Source organism: Oryzias melastigma, linkage group LG16 (assembly GCF_002922805.2).
Source record: "Oryzias melastigma strain HK-1 linkage group LG16, ASM292280v2, whole genome shotgun sequence".
Lineage (NCBI taxonomy): Eukaryota > Metazoa > Chordata > Actinopteri > Beloniformes > Adrianichthyidae > Oryzias > Oryzias melastigma.
In genome coordinates, this window is record NC_050527.1 from 8299046 (window position 1) to 8317534 (window position 18489).

General features: G+C 41.4%; 1 protein-coding gene across 6 annotated transcripts in view; it reads left to right on the top strand.

Moving 5' to 3' along the window:
• Nucleotides 1-18489, top strand: part of shc1 (SHC (Src homology 2 domain containing) transforming protein 1) — a 22705-nt gene continuing 4216 nt past the window's right edge. The window contains exons 1-10 of one of the 6 annotated variants that reach the window (XM_024268137.2): nucleotides 1-114; nucleotides 5758-5802; nucleotides 12809-12973; nucleotides 14365-14435; nucleotides 14850-14910; nucleotides 15950-16069; nucleotides 17113-17166; nucleotides 17539-17590; nucleotides 18080-18206; nucleotides 18295-18442. In XM_024268137.2, the coding sequence (XP_024123905.2) occupies nucleotides 16-114; nucleotides 5758-5802; nucleotides 12809-12973; nucleotides 14365-14435; nucleotides 14850-14910; nucleotides 15950-16069; nucleotides 17113-17166; nucleotides 17539-17590; nucleotides 18080-18206; nucleotides 18295-18442 (942 nt within the window). In that variant the 5' untranslated portion in view covers nucleotides 1-15. Of the gene's footprint in view, nucleotides 298-5757; nucleotides 5803-8049; nucleotides 12974-14364; nucleotides 14436-14849; nucleotides 14911-15949; nucleotides 16070-17112; nucleotides 17167-17538; nucleotides 17591-18079; nucleotides 18207-18294; nucleotides 18443-18489 lie in introns of those variants that run through there. The other 5 variants (XM_024268135.2, XM_024268139.2, XM_024268138.2 and 2 more) reach the window with 5 other exon arrangements.

Sequence of the window (18489 nt, forward strand, 5' to 3'; positions counted from 1 at the left end):
TCTGCGAGCGAACAGATGACGTTGCCATTTGTTCGCGGAAGTGCCGTCTGTCGTGACCGCGGAGGGGGTGAGACGGGAGGGGGAGGAGGAAGGGAAGGAGAGACTAAAGAAGAAGTTGAGTTCTCTTCTTCTAAACTAAACTTTCATTTATTTATTTCTGTTTTGAGGGGAAGCGTCCGGTGAGCGGAACCGTCGACGCTCTGTCCCGAGTGTGTATGGTAGTTAGCTAAAGTTTGTGTAGCCGCATTTAAGGGGGGGTTTGGAGGGGCAGACGAGGGGAAGGGAGGAAAAGAGCTGGTAAGTAGCTCGTTAAAGTTGACTGACCGCACTTTTTTGGTGTTTTGGAAATGAAGTGTACGTGCTGCCGTGCGTCAGTCTTCCCTAACTGTTGCTCCTATGGAAAGTTTCAATAACTTGTGGTGTATTTGTGGTTTTCGCGGGTCAACACAATTGTGCTTGAAATTAATACCCTTTTTTTTTCAATAACCGAAAGGGGACGTGTGCAGTCCAACTTATGTAGATAGTAATATGTTGTCTTCTGACAGATTTAAGCCTCAAAAATGTCTTTTTATTTTATTTTTTCTTGTTACCTTTGTTTTTAAGACATTTTGAGTTCAAAGATGTCGGTAACAAATTATGGAATAATAAATAATAATGTAGCCTAATAATTAAATTAGCTTAATTTGCAATAAATGGGACAGTTGTTCATCATTTCCCCCCTAAGAAGTGCTGGGATTGGATCACAACTGTGATTGAAACAGGAAAAGGGATTGTTTTTTAAAAGAAAAGATAAAGGAATATCAATACAAGTTTACACCATTATTAACCTCTCAAAGAGATTGCAAATGTATAAAGCAAATATTTCACATGAAAATGTTATTTCAGATCCATCGTGGTCATCGTAATAGCTGCTCTGTTATTTTGAAATGTCTTCTTGGAATTTTTCTATAGCCCTCCAGGGCAGAAAAACAAGGACTATTAGATAAACAACACCAGGATAGTTTTTTTTTTCTCTCTCTCGAAGACCCACTCCAATCGTGGTTTTTGCGTTTTTTTAACGTTCTCATGGCATTATTCTCATGATGGAAGGTATATATAAAGAACATTAGGCTTAAAATTACATTTCTGAGTATCTCTTTATTCAAATAATTGTGAATCAGGAGCAGACAAAAAAATGCAGCCGGAAAAATCTTGTAGCTGTTATGAACAACCCGCGGGCCACAAGCTCCAAGCTCCGCTCCATTCTGATGCATCCACTTGCAGACAAATAGATCTGTGTACGTCTTTGTTTTTCCCATCTGAGCGGGAATCTGGCTCAAAACTGTACGACTGGATAGCTCCGATATTGCTCGCCATTTTTGTTGCATCGGTAATGTTAGGTTGGGGTTTTAAGGGACATCACTGTTTTAAGGGAAGGATGTCGGGAAGCAGGGGCCGGCTTACTCCACACCAACAGTCCTGTCCACATCTCTGAGGTGAATTTCTAATGAACTACTGTCACTCTGCAAAAACTATGTCCTAGAAAATTACAGGTGTTTTAATTTAGGCTAAAACAGTATAATCATAATTAAAAGACCACTTTGCAATAGATTAAAATATGATTTGAGTGGATCTTTAACGAGGCAAAGCACAACTAGTTTAATTTTTATAAATTTTAAGACTAAAAAATAACTTAGGCCATCATGCCTCTTTATTTATACACAACTTTATGAGGCGGAAACTAACAGGAACGTTGAAAATACGGGAGGATCTTCACTTTTATCTGCAAGATTTAATTTGCAGAATGTCACTCTAGTTCTGCGAAATCTGTTGTAATAACATTTATAGTGACTCCAATTTGACATTAATACAAAAGCATTTTTTATTGTTCATAACAAGAAAAAAGAAAACATGACTGAAAACACATTGTGTATATTGAAACACAATACTGAACATATTTTGATAAAAAATGTGTAATCCGTTACTAAATTTTAAAAGTAGATTTCTCAGGATTTCCTTTTAGATATTCAACTTTGGCAAAAATCTGTACAAAACCCTCACAAACGTTTGAGCTCTGCTCCACGTTCACGTGTTCACACAGCGTATCCGTGGAGACCGTTGACCAAAACAAACTTCAAATGTGTTGAAACAGTGTTAAAGTTTACCGTGAACCAGTGAAGGACTGACACTCTTATGGAAAGAGACTGAAGGGACTGCTGTGGATGATTGAGGCGACTGAAACCATCAGGTTCAGTTCCCTTATCAGGGTCAGCCACACCGCTCAGACCAGCAGCTCCTGACATGATATTAAATGCTGGAACTTATCACCACTGATGAAATGCTGACGGCTAGAAGGTCCAATCAAAAGATACAAAAAAGGAGTTAGATTGGGACTCATGGCAGAAGCCAGGCGTAGAAGCATCCACATGCCCATCCATACAAGGGCAAACGTGGTGCTGACAGAAAGACGGTCCAAGGCTCAAGGTGTCCGTCAAAGCTGGACATCACAGTCGTGCTGTCACAACACTGGCAGAGCCTGTGCACTTGATTAAAATTTGATCTGTCCAATTCTGTTCAGACTCTTTCACTGAGTGGAAAAATGTAGCTCTTGTTGATAGGGAACGGTGACATTTGATTGTTGGAGCTTCACTTGTGATAAAATGCAATACATGCCCTTCTAAAAAATTTCATATAAGGGTAGAAATTGCACACAGAAGCAAATGTGTGGTAAGTTTTTTTTTTTTAAATCATCTTGTTGACAGGACACTTTTTGGTGACTCACTTCGTGAACCCTTATATGCCTGCTGGTGTTGACTTTGTTTTATTTTTCCTTTCTTTGTGTGTGTGTAAATGCGCAAGGAGCAATATAGAAACAATATATAGGAGGGTTTGTTGTTTCTTTGAGGTCGTGGCATGTGGTTGTCCGTCTACCTTCTGACACATTAGAACTGGGTCTCTGTAGAGTTTCCTTCTGCAGCTCTCGGCCGACTGCTTGCACACTGCATTCAGCGCGTCATCGGAGCCACAGCTAGATAAGAATCTCATGGTTTTATACAAATGAGGACACGTGTGGCTGCAACATCCTTTTCAAAAGTCATTTTTAATTGTTGTTGATTGTACTTTTAAATATGGTCTGCTTATCACTTTTTGTTGGTGTTTTATCCACACACTGATATTTTATCTGTATTTTTGTGTTCTTTCATTCCAAGAATTGTTTTTCAAGTTTCTTCATATTTTGTTTATGGTTTATCCTGGCTTTTTCCTGTGAAGACTTTTGTTACAGACAGAAACATATTAATACATTAATATAAAAAATTTTCAAAATTTGACACTTCTGAAGAGTTTTGTTCATGGTGATGCTGGTATCAATGTCTTTTATTATTCAAATTAGATTATGAAAAGTTACCACAAGTTAGTTACCAAATGATGGGCCTTAGTAGGCCTTCTAAAAAGAGGGAAAAATGTTTACAGTCTCAAACCATGAGGAATTTTCATTTTTGACTTTTCATATTCCATGTTGTTTAATTGGATTCACGTGTTTAATTTGGGTGGTACGATTAATTTTAACAAAAATTCGATTCATACATAATTAGTGGTTGACGATACGATTCATAGTCGATATTGATTCATTTTTGAATTACCCGATTCGATCCGATACACTGACCTAAAATTGATCCAGGACATCTTTGGCCAAAAGTTCAACCAGTGTGACTTAGAGAAAAATACCTGGTACTGAACAGTGCAGGAGAAGTTTTCCAGATTCCTGATTTTTCTTGCAAGATAATCAAGTAAAAATTAAATATCTGTACAAACAGACAAGTAAACAAGAATTAATGACAAATCCATTTGCATTAGTTTAATAAAGTTCCGCTCTCTGTTTTTTTCCCACATCAAAATAACACAAATGGAACATTATTACAAAATCCTCCCACACTGTATGGTCACACATCTTTGTAAATTTCAGTGTTTCCACAGATTGGACTGTGATGATGGCTTGATCATTTTTTGCGACACCACATAGGTGTTGTCTGCTGTGGTGGCACTTGGTCGTTTTGACGTTATAGTAAAATTAATTTACCTTTCCTCAATCCAAATGATAATTCTTAAATATTGATTATAACCAATTTATCTCTTTTTGAAACGATTTTTTAACGGTATAATTTGATTCAGTTTGATTAACATTTTACTTCAGACAGATCAACCTGGTTGAATTAATTAATTAATCAATTAATCCTTACACCCCTGGTATTTTTCCTTGAAAATAGCTGCCTTGACTGGTTTTAATCTTGCTTTTAAAGCTACACATAAAATTTTGTTAGATTTTTAGTTTTGACTCACTTTTTATGTGTTTGTATTGAATGCATACACCTATATAAATATCTACATCCATTCTATCATTTTAATCAGTGCTGTAGTATAAATAATATTAACATTTTTCCTAGTCAGGTTGGTTTTCTTCAGAGCCACTTAAATTGATTCTGACAGCTGATTCTCATATTTCTTTACTTTGAGCAATAAATATTATTAATTCATTTTTTAGCTCAAAATAAAAAAATGCATGCCTAACTTTGAGGAGAAAAAAACTTTTAAAATAAGTGAGTAAAAATAAAATAACTAATTTTAAATGATGTGTAGACCTACCATAGAAACTTTAAACAGACTTTTTTCTACACAATGTTCCAGACATCTAAGTAAATGTTTAAAAAAATAGTGTTCTTTTTTTACTCCAAGTGTTGAACTAATAAAGTTCAAGAAAAATAAGCTTTTACAATGAGGGGGGGAAGTTGTAAGTGGAAGTTGTACAGTAAGTGGAGCGAGACGGAGGGTAACAGGAAGGGACTGATGGAAAGAGATAGGGAGGAGGGAGTGTTGGTATAGGAGGAGGGTGGAGGGGGTAGATGGAGGGGTTGGCATAACCCAAAATATCCAGCTCACATGTTTGCTGTGTGTGTAGTGAGCTATGAAACCAAGGGATAGACGTCCTGTTGACTGCCTGGCTAATCTAATGTTGACACTGAAGCTAATTTTGGCAAATTTGATTCCTGGTTTTTCGTTTTTCTGCCTTTTTGTTGTTGTTGTTTGGCTGTCCTTTCTGTGCTTGTGGATTTATTTGTTTCTTCAATTTTCTCAGTAATGTCAACTGGTATTAGATTGTCTTTTTAATTGGCTAAATTCCAATTAAAAAAGGTCACTATTTCAGTTTATTAACTAATCTTGGATCGTATTTTGTCTTAGAGTAATTTAGACAAGTCGGATTATGCACACACACACACACAGATCCTCATATAAGAACTCTGTTTAAGAACAGGCCTGGAGCAATAAAGCCTTGTTTAGCTTTTGTTTTCATCTATTAAATACTCACTTCTTGCAGCTTCCACAGGCTTCTTCAGCTTACATTAAAACAAAACGCTTTCTTTGTGGCTTGGACTGAGCAAGTCCAGGCAGTCTTCCCCAACACAAAGTTGTTTCACTGTATTCCTCTCATTCCACAGGCTGTGTTTCAACATGCAAACAGGTTTACAATTCAGCTTCCTTTTGCTTGGTTACCCTCTGTTGCTTTTTCTGTTCATTTGTTTGTATGTCAGTTTTATGTCAATACTATGTGTCTTGTGTGCTGGATCAAATGAGCCGTTCATGTCAGTGTTGTCCAGCCGTCTTCTCCACAGCTGATTCAGAGATCAAAGCATGCTGGAGGTCAAGTGGGCGCCTTTGGAGCTTTGCTGCAATCGGCTCGATGTGTTTTGCTTGTGTGTCTGATGTGCACTTTGGTGTTTTTAGTATTACAGACTGACAGGGAGCCTGTGTGGGCCAATGGAATATATGGTAAGAGATTCAAATAATATGAGGCAGACGTCAAAAACACATTGTGCCACAGTGGCATACGAGTTACTTCATTTTGATGTCAACTAAATTTGAAATGCGGACAAAGTACTATAGAAGAGACTAGTGACATGACTAGAAAACTGCCTAAAATCATCAAAAATCTAGGAAAATAATAAGTGAGCTATTAATTTGGGGATTTTTGTAGCTTAGTCATCGTAGTTGTAGAACTTCATGTCACGTACAGTCATTACGATGGGATGTGAGTAGAGTTTAATACTCAGGGTCATTCCATCTAAATTAAACTACTAGCTCCTGCAGAATTTATCTGTTTCTGCTAGAAAGTGAAGCACAGTAACTAAAGCAAATTTGGTGAACCCATACCGTCCGTCCATCCACTCTTTTTCCAAAGCCTCCAATTTCTCTCAGGGTCAAAGGGCCACTAGAACCTGTCACACCTACTTTTGTGTAAAGGCGGAGTACACAGTGGATGGTTTGCCAGTCCATTACAGGACTAATACTTAGTCTGTTTGGATATAAGTTTCATCATTATTTCTACCTTTTTAAGGTGCCCATAACTCTATAAGTGGTTTAGTTAGATGAATAAAATGTTCAAGGTTTAAATAAGTGCCATAGAATGTCCAGTTTCTAATGGTGAACATAACTTTTAATGGATCATTAAAACTAATATTTGTCTGGATTTTGGTACTAAAATAAACTAAAAACCCTACTGTGCTAAAAAATAAATTTGATTTGAAAAACAATTGGACAAAAATCTTTAAAATTCTATAATTTTATATGAAATGATCCTGAATCCTCAGGTAAACTAGTCGCCAATTTCGAGGGACAGCTCTGTTTATAAAATACATTAAAAAAAAACTGAAAAAGTGGTGTGAAAGGCGATGTCTTTTATCACATATACCCCACTGCAGCAGTCTAACAGAAAGATTAAAGTAAAGCATGTTCTTGAGTTTCCTTATTTATGTAAAACTAGAGTCTGAAGTCAGCATGTAGTCATGCATGAGTAATTACTCTGCCATGTATACGCACAAGTGAATTTATTGCAGTTTTCCTCAAATGTACTTGGACGTCAGTTTATTAGTCTTGCCCAAATAAAGCACATGCAGTTTACAGCAGTCCAGCAATAAATCCTGCCTTCACCCTGGCAGCTTTAATAGGACTTTTGATAAAGTCGCTTTAATGAGCCACGAATTGAACTTTATGGTTATGTTTTTTTCAGGGCTGCAGGTTTGGGTCCTTTGGGACTGGGTTGCATAATATTCAGAAAGGGAAAATCATATCCTTAAAGAGAGGAGATGATTTAATTATTTACACAGTTGTTATGCAAGACTGGATTAATTATTATGACAGTTTCTACCTTAGAAAAAGTTGCAGTCTCTTCTCTAGTCTTTTCTGTAAAACTCAGAACACAAAAGTTTCGGAGGAATTTGTAAATATTGTGTGCCACAGTGTTTCATGTGTTTTAATGTGGTTCAGGCTGGTGGAGGGCGCTGTTTTTCACTATTAATCATTAGCCATAATCACTGCATGCATGGGGATGGAAGGGGGGCACTTGGCAGGGGCGTAGTGTTCAAATTGAAGCTGCAAGCACTTTTATTTTTTTTTTTTTGTTTGGTGTGAACTGAGGACTTGTCGCTGTCCCCCCTCTGCTTGGTTCCCGCGACTCTCTATGCCTGGTTTCCTCTCTTTTCTGCAACACTGGCTTCTCATCAGATGCGCTTGACTGTCAGAGGCAATTTCTGGGTTCTCTGCTTTCTGTCTGTTAGTGTCCTAGTCATGTAAGTGTGGCTCATATTTATTGTACGGATGCAAGTCATGCTTTTTTTTTAAGTTTATCTGGCTCCATCAAGGTTATACAGAGTGACCTCCTGTCACATAGAATTGCTGGCTAAAGGGGGTTTGAAGGAGGGAGGGGGGTCTCTTTGTCCCACTCTTCAAAATGTGTTTCTCAGGTTACCAAACATGAAGGCAGCACTCTTGAATGGCCAACATAAACAGCCCAGTTTGTCCTCGCATGCACAGCTGTGCACATGGAGACGCACACTCAGCCTCTTCCTTCCTGCTTCCACATCTCTCCCCCCTTGAGCATTAAAGTGCATTAATGTGAATGAGGGCAGCATCTAGCTGTGCATTCATATGTGCACTTCAAAATGACTCTGGCTGCAGAGAAGAGCTGAAGGCGGGATGGGGATGGGGGGCAGGAAGGAAGTAGAATGGAAAAGAAGAAGGTGGAGGGGGGGGCATGCAGCACTGCACGGTAGAGTAAGAGAGAAAGAGAAAATGGGAGGCAGCATCACCCACCCAGACAGGAGGAGGGGAGGGTAGACAGCATGCTCGTCCCTCAAACAGACAGAGGTGGAAGGAAAGCGGGCATGAGAGGCAGACACGAGGGGAGAAGAGAAGTACAATGAAGGAGTGCTATTGTCCATCCTGACAGCACTGCCATTTCACCATCCGCTGAGAGACAGGAAGGGTGACTAAGGAGGGGGACGAAAGAGGAGGCAGCCAAACGGAGGAGAGAGGATAGATGGAGAGGAGCGGCCGGCAGTGACTTTGTGAATTAACCGAGCGGAAGAGCGGATCAGAGAGGAAGCGCGTTTTTCTGGGAGTGGATGAGGAGAAAGCCGGAGAAAGAGGAAGGAGAGGACGAAGGATCCGACTTTCTGAGGCTGTTCATACATCACCGGGGTTCTTCTTATTTGAACATGAAAGCCAGCTTTTCATGATTGGTTTATTAATAATAAAAAACAACTATTGATGCTTTGATATTTAGTAAGACAAAAGACAACAGAAACAAATGTGTTGCTCCCTTGATACAAAACATTTTTTAAATGACTTTTTTTGTCTTTTTGTAAATATAGACTCTCTTTCTGACTTCTAATTTTCTATTTTCTATAGTTGTAGATCTGCAGGAGGTTATACAATCATTTGTTTTAGCAGCTTCTGAGAAGATTCAGGTTTTTTATGCAAGTTTTCTTAACAGTCGTCTTTTAAATACTAAGGTTTGGTGTTCCTTGTTAATAGAGATTATTGTTGTCTAAAATGATTTGTGATTGACTTGTAGCTGTTAGTCAGTTCATGCAGCCAATGTAGGATGTCAACACTGATTAGGTGTAATGGCTGGCTCAGAGGCAGTCAAACTTTGATCTTCATCGTATTGATCTTCTAGGAGCTTGTGATTTTTTGTTAGTTGTGTTTTTTTATCCTGGTGTTTTGTGAGAAAAAAAAAAAAGCAAAAAGCTCATCTGTTGAGCAGTTTATGCAGCAGCTCGATGCTCACCACGTGATTCGACACAGCAGTTATCCCAGAAAATTCCTGCTGTTGTCGGGACTTTACGGCATACATGCTCTGCAGGCTTTTCTTTTAATGTCTGTTGCCATAGCAACGGGCAGCAGCTGCAGACAGAACAAGATGTAAAGTTCCTCTTTTCTTTTTTTTCAAAATTCATTTTAAAAACTGGTGCTGTTTCATTACTGATAGTGTGTATCATCATAGCATCTCAGTCAGAATTAGCCCATGTTTTGTACGGTTTGTTCGTTTTTATGTCAGATATCATAGTTTTTAACTCAATCTCTGTCTGTGTGGAAGTCTATTATCCCATGTTCTTGTTTTCAGGTCATCTGTCCTCAGTGTGCCACTAACGGGCATGACTGTGTGAATTAGATTATCACTCTGATTTCACTTGCACATATCAGTGGGTGCTACTGTTGACCCTGAGGCCTATGATCATCAGTCATCAGCAGTGCTGCATTTGTGACAGTCTGCTCATTACAGTGCTCGTCTGTTGGTGACTCAGGATTTCTCTTCATGTAGGGGGCCGTCTCCTCTGCAGTCACCTGACCTTCACTGTGTTTGTGCACTAACATCCTAGAGCTAGGGTTGACTCAGCTCAAAGAGCTTTCTCAGAAGAAACAACTGGTGTCCCTTGTCTGTTGTTAACACATGTGTTGGATCTATTGCCTTTGGGACGTTCTAATCCTCTTTGGACTTACTTTTGGTTCTATTGAGTGTGTGACAGACTGTTAATTTATTCCGCATGCTCTTTGTCTAAAGACTTTGTGACTTTTCCAGCCATACTTCTTTAAAGCTTTCTGGAGATCATCCAGGCCTGTCTGGCAGTGCATGAGTGTATCTGGATCCTCCTTGGTGCTTTTTGGCCAAGACCAGATGGATGGCTAGCTAGAATTGCTAGACAATCCCTCTGTGGTGCTAGACTGGTGTAGGCGACTGTTCCTTTTGCCATGCATCCAGCACCCACTACAATCTTGAGTGTTGTACTTTTGGCATAGTTGCTTTCTGAAATGTTATAACAAGCCATTTCTTTTGGCATTATTTAAAGGTTGGTGCCAGATGTGCAGCCTTGTGTAAATTATTCGTCTTTTGCAAGTCTAAAGGTCAATGTTCTGTAAATATGACTAGTGCCTCAGCAGCACTGAGGTTTAGGCAGGCCAGCTTGCTGCAGGGCTGTAAGTGTAAATTTGCCTCCCACTGAGGTCAAGTTGTTACAGACTGTTTCATTTGTGGGATGTCGGTTGTGAGCGACTGTTAATGTAATCAGAATATTTGCCTTCTAGGTTGGTCTATGCAGAAAGATGCAATGTTTTAAGGTGTCTGTTGAGCAGAGCTGAGATTTAACCATTCTTTACATTGGGTTGGGAGCTGTCCTGGCTTTTTTATATCATACACTATGTGGCAGTGTCAACATTCTTCTCTCAGGTAAAAGACTATAATCTGGGCTTGTTACTGAATAAACGATCAGATGACACCAATAACAAAATGCAGTTTTAGTTGGGTTTCTTTCTAACCCTGATGAGCAAGTTCATCTTCAGCACTGCTGAGCTCTTGCTTTGTGGAAGCCCGGATTATGAGATCAAACCTGACAAATCAGGTTTCATTGCCATCACAACGAGCCCACCAGTAGTGTTCATCAGCCAATGACCCACATTCTCCCGTGTTACATCACCACCGTGGTGCTGCAGTGTCTGTCACTGTACCCGTCAGACAGCATCTCCCAGGAGGCCTACCACGATTCAATGGTGCTCAAGGAATAAAGAACAACAGCAAAAAAAAAAAAAAAAAAAAAGAAAACTTGGTCAATTTTAGGGAACACACTTGAACAAAAGCAGGCTCTTTTGTTTTAGCCATATCAGGAACCTCTGTCAGGAACCGGCTCCACTCTGTGAGCCCAGTCTTAAAAACAAACTTTTCTGTTTGATTTTTTTTTTCTGGTTTTCTACGGGTGTCTGTAATGACCGTGTCTCGCCTCTAGCCATCACAAAACCTTAAGTTCAGAAGGCATTTAGACGGTGCTCACTTGCATTTTTTGAGTGCGGTTCTGTTAAACGGGACAGCCTGGAGAACGGGCGAGCCATCGAGGGAGGGGGAGAGGGGGCGCGAGAGATCGTTTGGAAAAGAAGGGAGGAAGTGGTGGCGCAAGAGAGGGCGGAGGCGCTGGAGAGACAGAGGCTGGCAGAGTACATTGTGTGGAGGAGGAGAGAGGACTTCCAGGACAAGAAAGGAGACAGAGAGAAGGGGGGAAAGAGCGCAGAAAAGGGAAAAGAAGCTTCGCCAGAGGTCATCTGGAAGAGGAGAGAAGACGAAGAAGGAGACGCAGGAAGGGAGAGGGCCAAAGCCATTCAGAGAGGACATGAAATCATTTGGAGGAAGAGGGAGAGAGAGTAAAACAACACCCGATGACACATTTGAGGGTGTTATGTTCATGAAAAGTAGGTGCTTAAGAAGCTGTTGCTGCTGCTGACACACAACTCTGGTAGTTGCAGAGCAGGAGCCCTCCTCTCTTCTCCGGCAGGTGCCTGGTGTATTATTGACCAGTTAAAGTTTTGGATGATGTCTGCACAGCCCCTCTTCTAATCCCTGTGTTGGCTCCTAATGGGATTTTGTTTTTTTATGGGCCTCTGTCAAGCAAGATAAGACTGCCAAGCGGAGCTGCTTCACACATGTGCATGCCATCACTGCGGGCTGGCAAGGTTTCCAGCACCTCACGCATGTAGTTGTGTTGCATCCAAGTGCACAGCCTTGGTTCCAGAAAAAAACATGCATTCCGAGTGACAGGAACTTGTGGGGACTCTAATGACAGCTTAAAAACTGGCTCTCACTCAGGGACGGTTATGTTGGGATGAGATACTCACAGATTGTTTTACATGATGGCAGAACTCCAAGAAGAACTGTGGAGCTGAGAGCTCGTCTTCATTAGTCCTGGAGAACTCAAAACAAATCACTAAAAGACTGAAACAACATGAGCTGTAAAAGTCCTGAATGAAACTTTTCCTTTTTGTCTATCTGGGACACCCCACTTCTCCGGACCTTCTCTCATTCTGCTTTCTCTGTGGACGGACTTGTAGTTAAAGCAGTTTGGTTTGGCTGCCATACAATGACTGGAGGACAGACAATCAGATTACGTGGATGCAGCTCGAACCATGAGCAAGACATGCAAATGGCTGTGTCTTTTCAGAGAGAAACTTTAGTTTGGCAGACACTTTGAACCACTACAGCCTCTGTGGACCTGTCTGGGCATTAAAAACTCTCTGCAAGATCAATATGGAGCTTGTGCCCAAAACTAAGTACACCCACTTTCGGAGTGAGTCGCTGAGTTCAAACGATGACACGAACTCTAATCCATCGTCGTTCCCACCTTCCAGTCCCGCCACCCCTCTGACCCCTTCCCCTGGTTTACCTTCTTCTCTTTCCTCCTCGTCTCTCACTCCCATTTTGCCCCCCACCTCTCCCCGTCCGGCAGAAAACAGCCCCACCACTCTCTGCTCCTTCTTCCCCAGGATGGGTTCCCTTCGTCTGGGCGTCACTGCTACTCTCCTTCCAGGACTCAAGGCCTCGAGCAGGTCGCAGCCATCTCAGCTGGCTGTGGAGTCCTCTGGGGACGATAGGAGCAACTCTAGCTCCTCCCCTCCTCTTCACCAACCTGTTCCCCTCCTAACTGCCCCCTCTCCCCCTCCCCGACCTCCTCTGCAGGACATGAACCGGCTCGGAGGGGCGTCCAGGAGGGCACGGGTGGAAGGAGGGCAGCTGGGAGGAGATGAATGGACGCGGCATGGCTCCTTTGTTAACAAGCCCACCCGTGGCTGGCTCCACTCTGACAGTGTGGTCAGCACCACTGGTGTGTCCTACACTGTAACGGTAAGAACACTCCCACCAACCTCCATTTTATGCTATGTACACACCGGGCATGTGATGCAACGGGAAATCTTTGTACACTAGAATGTTCCTACTCGGTACTAGGCATATACTCACAGTAGGAAGAGGCTTGTTGTGAAATGTTGAAGCGGTGCAGATCTTTTGCTTTTTCTTTCACAGTTCTATTATGACATATGAAAGAGTTGATGTCATATAATTCTGGCCTGGCACAAACCGTAATTAATAATTTCTCCTTCATGATAAATTTTCAAATGGTTGGCACTTCCATTAAAAAAAAAAAAAGATACCATTCATACATCACTACTTCCCTGATCAAAGTTCAATGTACGCGTTCAATGGACACGTTTATATGTGGAGCCCAAAAATGGTCGTAAAAAGCTAGATGCGTGAACGTGAGAGTTTTGAATGCGGAGCCCAAAACGCCCATTTATGTGCATCTCCATAGACGTTTAGGGTGTATTCAGACTGGAAAAATGATTTGTTCTGGACTGAATCTGCTTAATTTGGTCAGGATATAGTCCTGAACCTTGTGCTTGGTCTGCATTCAGACTGGGATCTACCGTAGATTTCTGTTCTGGATCAAACCTTGTAAGCAAAGCCATGTGACTAAAGATCTCTTCAGTCATTGGGAAACAGTTACGGGGGTGGGGCAAAACAAAATAGAAAGATGGATGTTCTGCACTTTGGAAATACTTGTCAAGATAGTTCACTTATTCAAACTTTTTATTTCGCAATTTTGAACGTCTGTATGAAGGCCCGGTTCAACACCTTTTAGTGTAACTTTTATACGATGGAGGAATGCTGCAAGGCTGCTATTGAGGTACGCTAACAAGTGTTTGTGACACATAGATTGAGAAAACACGTTTATAAAGTTAAAAGTTGTTTTTATGAGCCTGCATTCATCCAACCACATTTTAATGAGCTGCTGTTGGATTGCTGCTTCACGTTTGTCCGCTAAAGACCGGCTACAGTGGCTGTTTTGGTCCAGTTATTTTGCTCTCGCAGCGGATCGTATTCAAACCGAGGAATTTCAGAGTGAACCGAAGTTCAGTCCAATTGAAAACTAACCAAGACCACCTCAAAAGATGGGTCAGAGAGCAGTTTCTGGTCCCGGACCAGGGTCTGCTTGCACGTGTTCAGACCGAAACTTTGTTCCGGATTATCGGGGGAGAAGAACTCTTAGCTTTAAGCAGACCAAATGTGTCCAGTCTGAATACATCCTTTATTGCAAGTGGCCACTTGAACGAGTGTTTCCAAGCCTTATGTGAATGAAGCTTCACACACTGACACTCTGCAGTATAGACAGCATTTTTTCTGTTTTCTGTGTCAGAAATGTTTGATGTGAATGACTTGTCTTCCTGTTTCCTGACCAGTACATGGGTTGTGTAGAGGTGCTACAGTCAATGCGGGCGCTGGACTTTAACACCAGAACACAAGTCACCAGGTGAGACATTTCATTGCCTTTCTTTTTTATTTATCACAGGTCACGAGGGGATAAAATATCCTAAAGAATTGTTGGGTGTGTAAATTCACTCTCCTTTTGGTCATGTTCTATCCTGCTTCCTCTCTTTTTGCCTTTCTTTCTTTGCTATATTTTGATTGGCCATATGTGGGCGTTTGTTTACACAGCCCTTCTGTTTTCTTGAGGGCTTAAATTAGAAAGTTCTGCCGTCCTGGTGGTTTCCTTTTGGTTTCTACAGAAATGTTTGTGTCTGTGGCAAAGAGGAGTAAAAACAGCACGAGCTGTGAGCTCTAAACTCCAGCTGCCAGCTCTCGTTTTATGTACACAAATGTGTGAGCAGGAAGGTGTGGAGAAATATTGCGTAATTCCCAAACAGTCGTGTTTTTCTTGTTTCAGGGAAGCTATTGCTGTGGTGTGTGAGGCAGTACCCGGAGCCAAAGGAGCCCGCCGAAGAAAGGTTCATACTACACGCATAAACACAACACTACAGGCTATTATTTATTTATGACACTGAAGTGGACAACAGTGGAAAATGTTCGTTTTTTTTTTTTTTTTTCTGGCCAAGACCTTGATTTACCTCAATTGTCTACTGTGTGGTCAGTTGGCCAGTCAGTCACATGCTATCTCTTAAACACACATTTTTGAGTTTGGGCAGCCAGCCTGAATCTAAAAATGATTTCCAATCCTAAAGCAACAATACTCCGACTGTCCAAACCAATACTTGTTTTCCATGGAATCGCACCAACGGCTTCCCTGGAATTCTTTTTGTTTTTGCATAAGCCCAGAAGGAACTTGATTTAGGATAATTGTGCACTTGTGTGGTGAGTGAGCCACTTGCAGGTAATTACCAATCACTATAGGTCTCTTTTCTCCCTCTCCCCTGCCACAGGGGAGGCTTGTGGGGAGCCAGTGTCCGGCTTAAGAAGCACTATGGATTAGCAAACACAGCCTCCAAACGCCGTGTCTGTAAAACTAAAAGCATCCACCCAAACAGTCTATAAAGCAGATGACTAAATCCAGCTGTCTGCTTGCAAAACTGGGTTTGACCAATGAATTACTGGCAGTCTACTATTCCAGACAAAAAATTCTTTAGTATGATGACTGGAATAGATAAAACTAGTCACTTCTTTTTTTTTAGGTTACTGTGGCTGAGCTACTTTTCTCACAGCATTCTCCAAATATTCTGGAGCAAATTTGGATGAAAGCCGTGAGAACAGGAGGTGGATTGGAATTGATGAGTTGGCACAATTGTTTTGGCTCGGCCCATGTGATAGTCTTAGTCAAGCCTACATTATGTGATCTGGCCTGCCTCACAGGCCTCACAGGCCTTGCTGGCTTTGGAGTCCAGATCATTCTTTGGAGTTGCAGTCACTCCCACACTGGAAAGCATTTCCTCATTTATGTCCACATATATCTCTCCAGCTGTGAGGTTAGTTTCACAAAATAAAATATCAGCTTTTAGTAAAGTTATTGCTTTGTGCTGTTCTTCTTTGCAGCCTTCCTCTCGGTGTCTCACATCAATTCTGGGGAAGAGTAACTTGCAGTTTGCAGGCATGCCAATCAGCCTCACCATCTCAACCAGCAGCCTCAATCTGCTGGCCTCTGACTGCAAACAGGTTAGACTACAATCCCATTTCCCAATCTCATGCTGACTATTGAGTAGCAAGCATCAAGATATATCTGCTTATCAGTGTGGATGTGTAACAGCCTGTGACATTCACCTGTCAAATTTATGATGTAGTTGTTATGGGGATGGTGTGAAAAGAACAATCCTACTTCTTGTGGACATATTTTTAAAGAAGCAAGTGTTTCCTGTTGCTTTTTTAACACAATAGTTCTTTTTTTTTCTAGATGACAAGGATTGCCATCCATTCTGCTGCAGATGTCTTTCTTCCTTTAAACTTCTATCAGTTGTGTTTGTGTTTTTTGATTAAAGTTCTGTTAAGTACAGAGTTGTTTACTTTGTGTTTTCATATAACTTCTGCAACACTTTTTAAAAACACTGATTTTATTCAGGAAAAACAAGTTCAGTTAATGGAAGAAAGGCCAAACGGAACGTTAAGTTTCCGAGATAGTCACGATTCGCGAGTTGGTAGTTTCTGGAACATTTACAGATAAATTTAGAGCCTCTCCACTTTGTTTAGCTCATTTGCTCTGGATGCTGCACAAATCCTTCCCAACCATTGTCTTGGTTCTTGCCTTACCACAGGGCAGGATGTGATGCGCCTCTCAGACCTCTAATGAGTTAATAGCCACTGAGCGATGTCTATCTTTGGGGAGATTGGTATACAGCAGTGCAGAGCTTTCACATTAACACATAGCACTAAGGAGCATGTCGTTTAGCACATCATATACCCTTTCACCAAAAAGAAACGACTTGGATGCACGCATTGTGTGTGTGAAGCATTAGCAAGCATTGTTGCTGTTATTGATCCATCGAGGGCGGTTGTTGCAGACGGTTAGAAAGGTGCTCCTTCCCTTCTTCATTTTTATTTATCTCTGTTGCAGATGTTCAATTGAGGAAAAGGGGCTTTTATTTTTATATAACAGTACATGTTTCTCTTTTCCATAAACATGCTTTGATTTCACTTCCTACATACTTCATCGTCCTCATGTGCTCTCTTTCTCTCCTCCCATCCACTCTTCTTTTTCTCCACAGATTATTGCCAATCATCACATGCAGTCCATATCCTTTGCCTCTGGAGGAGACCCAGTGAGTCACCCAAGCCCTCTCTTTCAGCTCAAGTCTCACTCTGGCCTTTTTCCATCTTTCATCACCGTGCATGTCCTTCCTTCCTGTCTTAAGTCATTGTCTAATCCTATGAATACCACTTAATTCACTGCTGCCTCACTGGCTCGCAGCCCCCGACCGCATTACTTCCTGTTATCTCTTTTCCAGCTCATTCTATGTCTCTAACTTCTGTTGCGACTTAAAGATGGCAGCTTTTGCTTGATCTATTTCCTTGTCTTCTTCTCAGCCTTTCAGTCTCAAAGCTACCCTTCACTTTTTTTTCCCTCCTATTGATTTTCTTCCCCCCCATCCCTTTCCTCTCCTCCCTTAACTATCTTCCCGTGTCTCCCTCAGGATACAGCAGAGTACGTAGCATATGTGGCCAAAGACCCAGTCAACCATAGAGGTGAGCAGAACCGACACCATCAAGCCGTCGTGGAGGTTACATCTACCGGAAGAGCCAGAAAACAGAACTTTGTTTCCTCTGTGAAGAGATTTAATCAGGATTCTCTGGCTCATAAATCAGCTGTTTCCTGTGTTTTCTCCATTTACATGGTGATAAAAAGCTACAGATTATTTTCATGGCAAACTCAAAAAATACTAGCATCCCAGATTTTATTAAAAAATGAAATGATGCATTTATAAAAATGACGAAGTCCGTACTCATTTTCTCACACGACTATGAAATCATTTAATGCCTTTTTGAATGTGATGTTTTAATGTGTGGTAGAGCAAGTGAAGGAGACCCTTCCTGCTTTCATTGAGACATTTGACTAAAAGACGTAAACTGTCTTTCTGTCTTTTAGTCTCTGTTCTTTGGCTTATTTTCCGTTTGAGCTCAGGATTTCATTCAAGGATGCGCTCCTCATCTGTTCTTCCTCCCTCCTGTTTGCAGCATGTCATATCCTGGAGTGCACAGAGGGTTTAGCTCAAGAAGTCATCAGCACCATCGGCCAGGCCTTTGAACTGCGTTTCAAACAATACCTTAAAACCCCCCCTAAACTGGTCACCCCTCATGACAGGTACATTCAAACAAAAACCTAAATCTGCTTTATGTTCCTCCTGACTCTTTTTGGTCAACTGGTTTATCTGTACCTCCTCCCCCCCCAGAATGGCTCCGTTCGATAGCTCTGCATGGGAGGAGGAGGAGGAGGAGATCGCACCGCCTCCTGAAGTTCCTTACTACAACAATTTCCCAGGGAAGCAGCCTCCTCCCGGTGGAATAATTGACATGAGGACCCGCTCTGGAGCCACACTGGTGAGAAGACGTCTGCTTATGCACACATTCACATCATGAAGCACAGA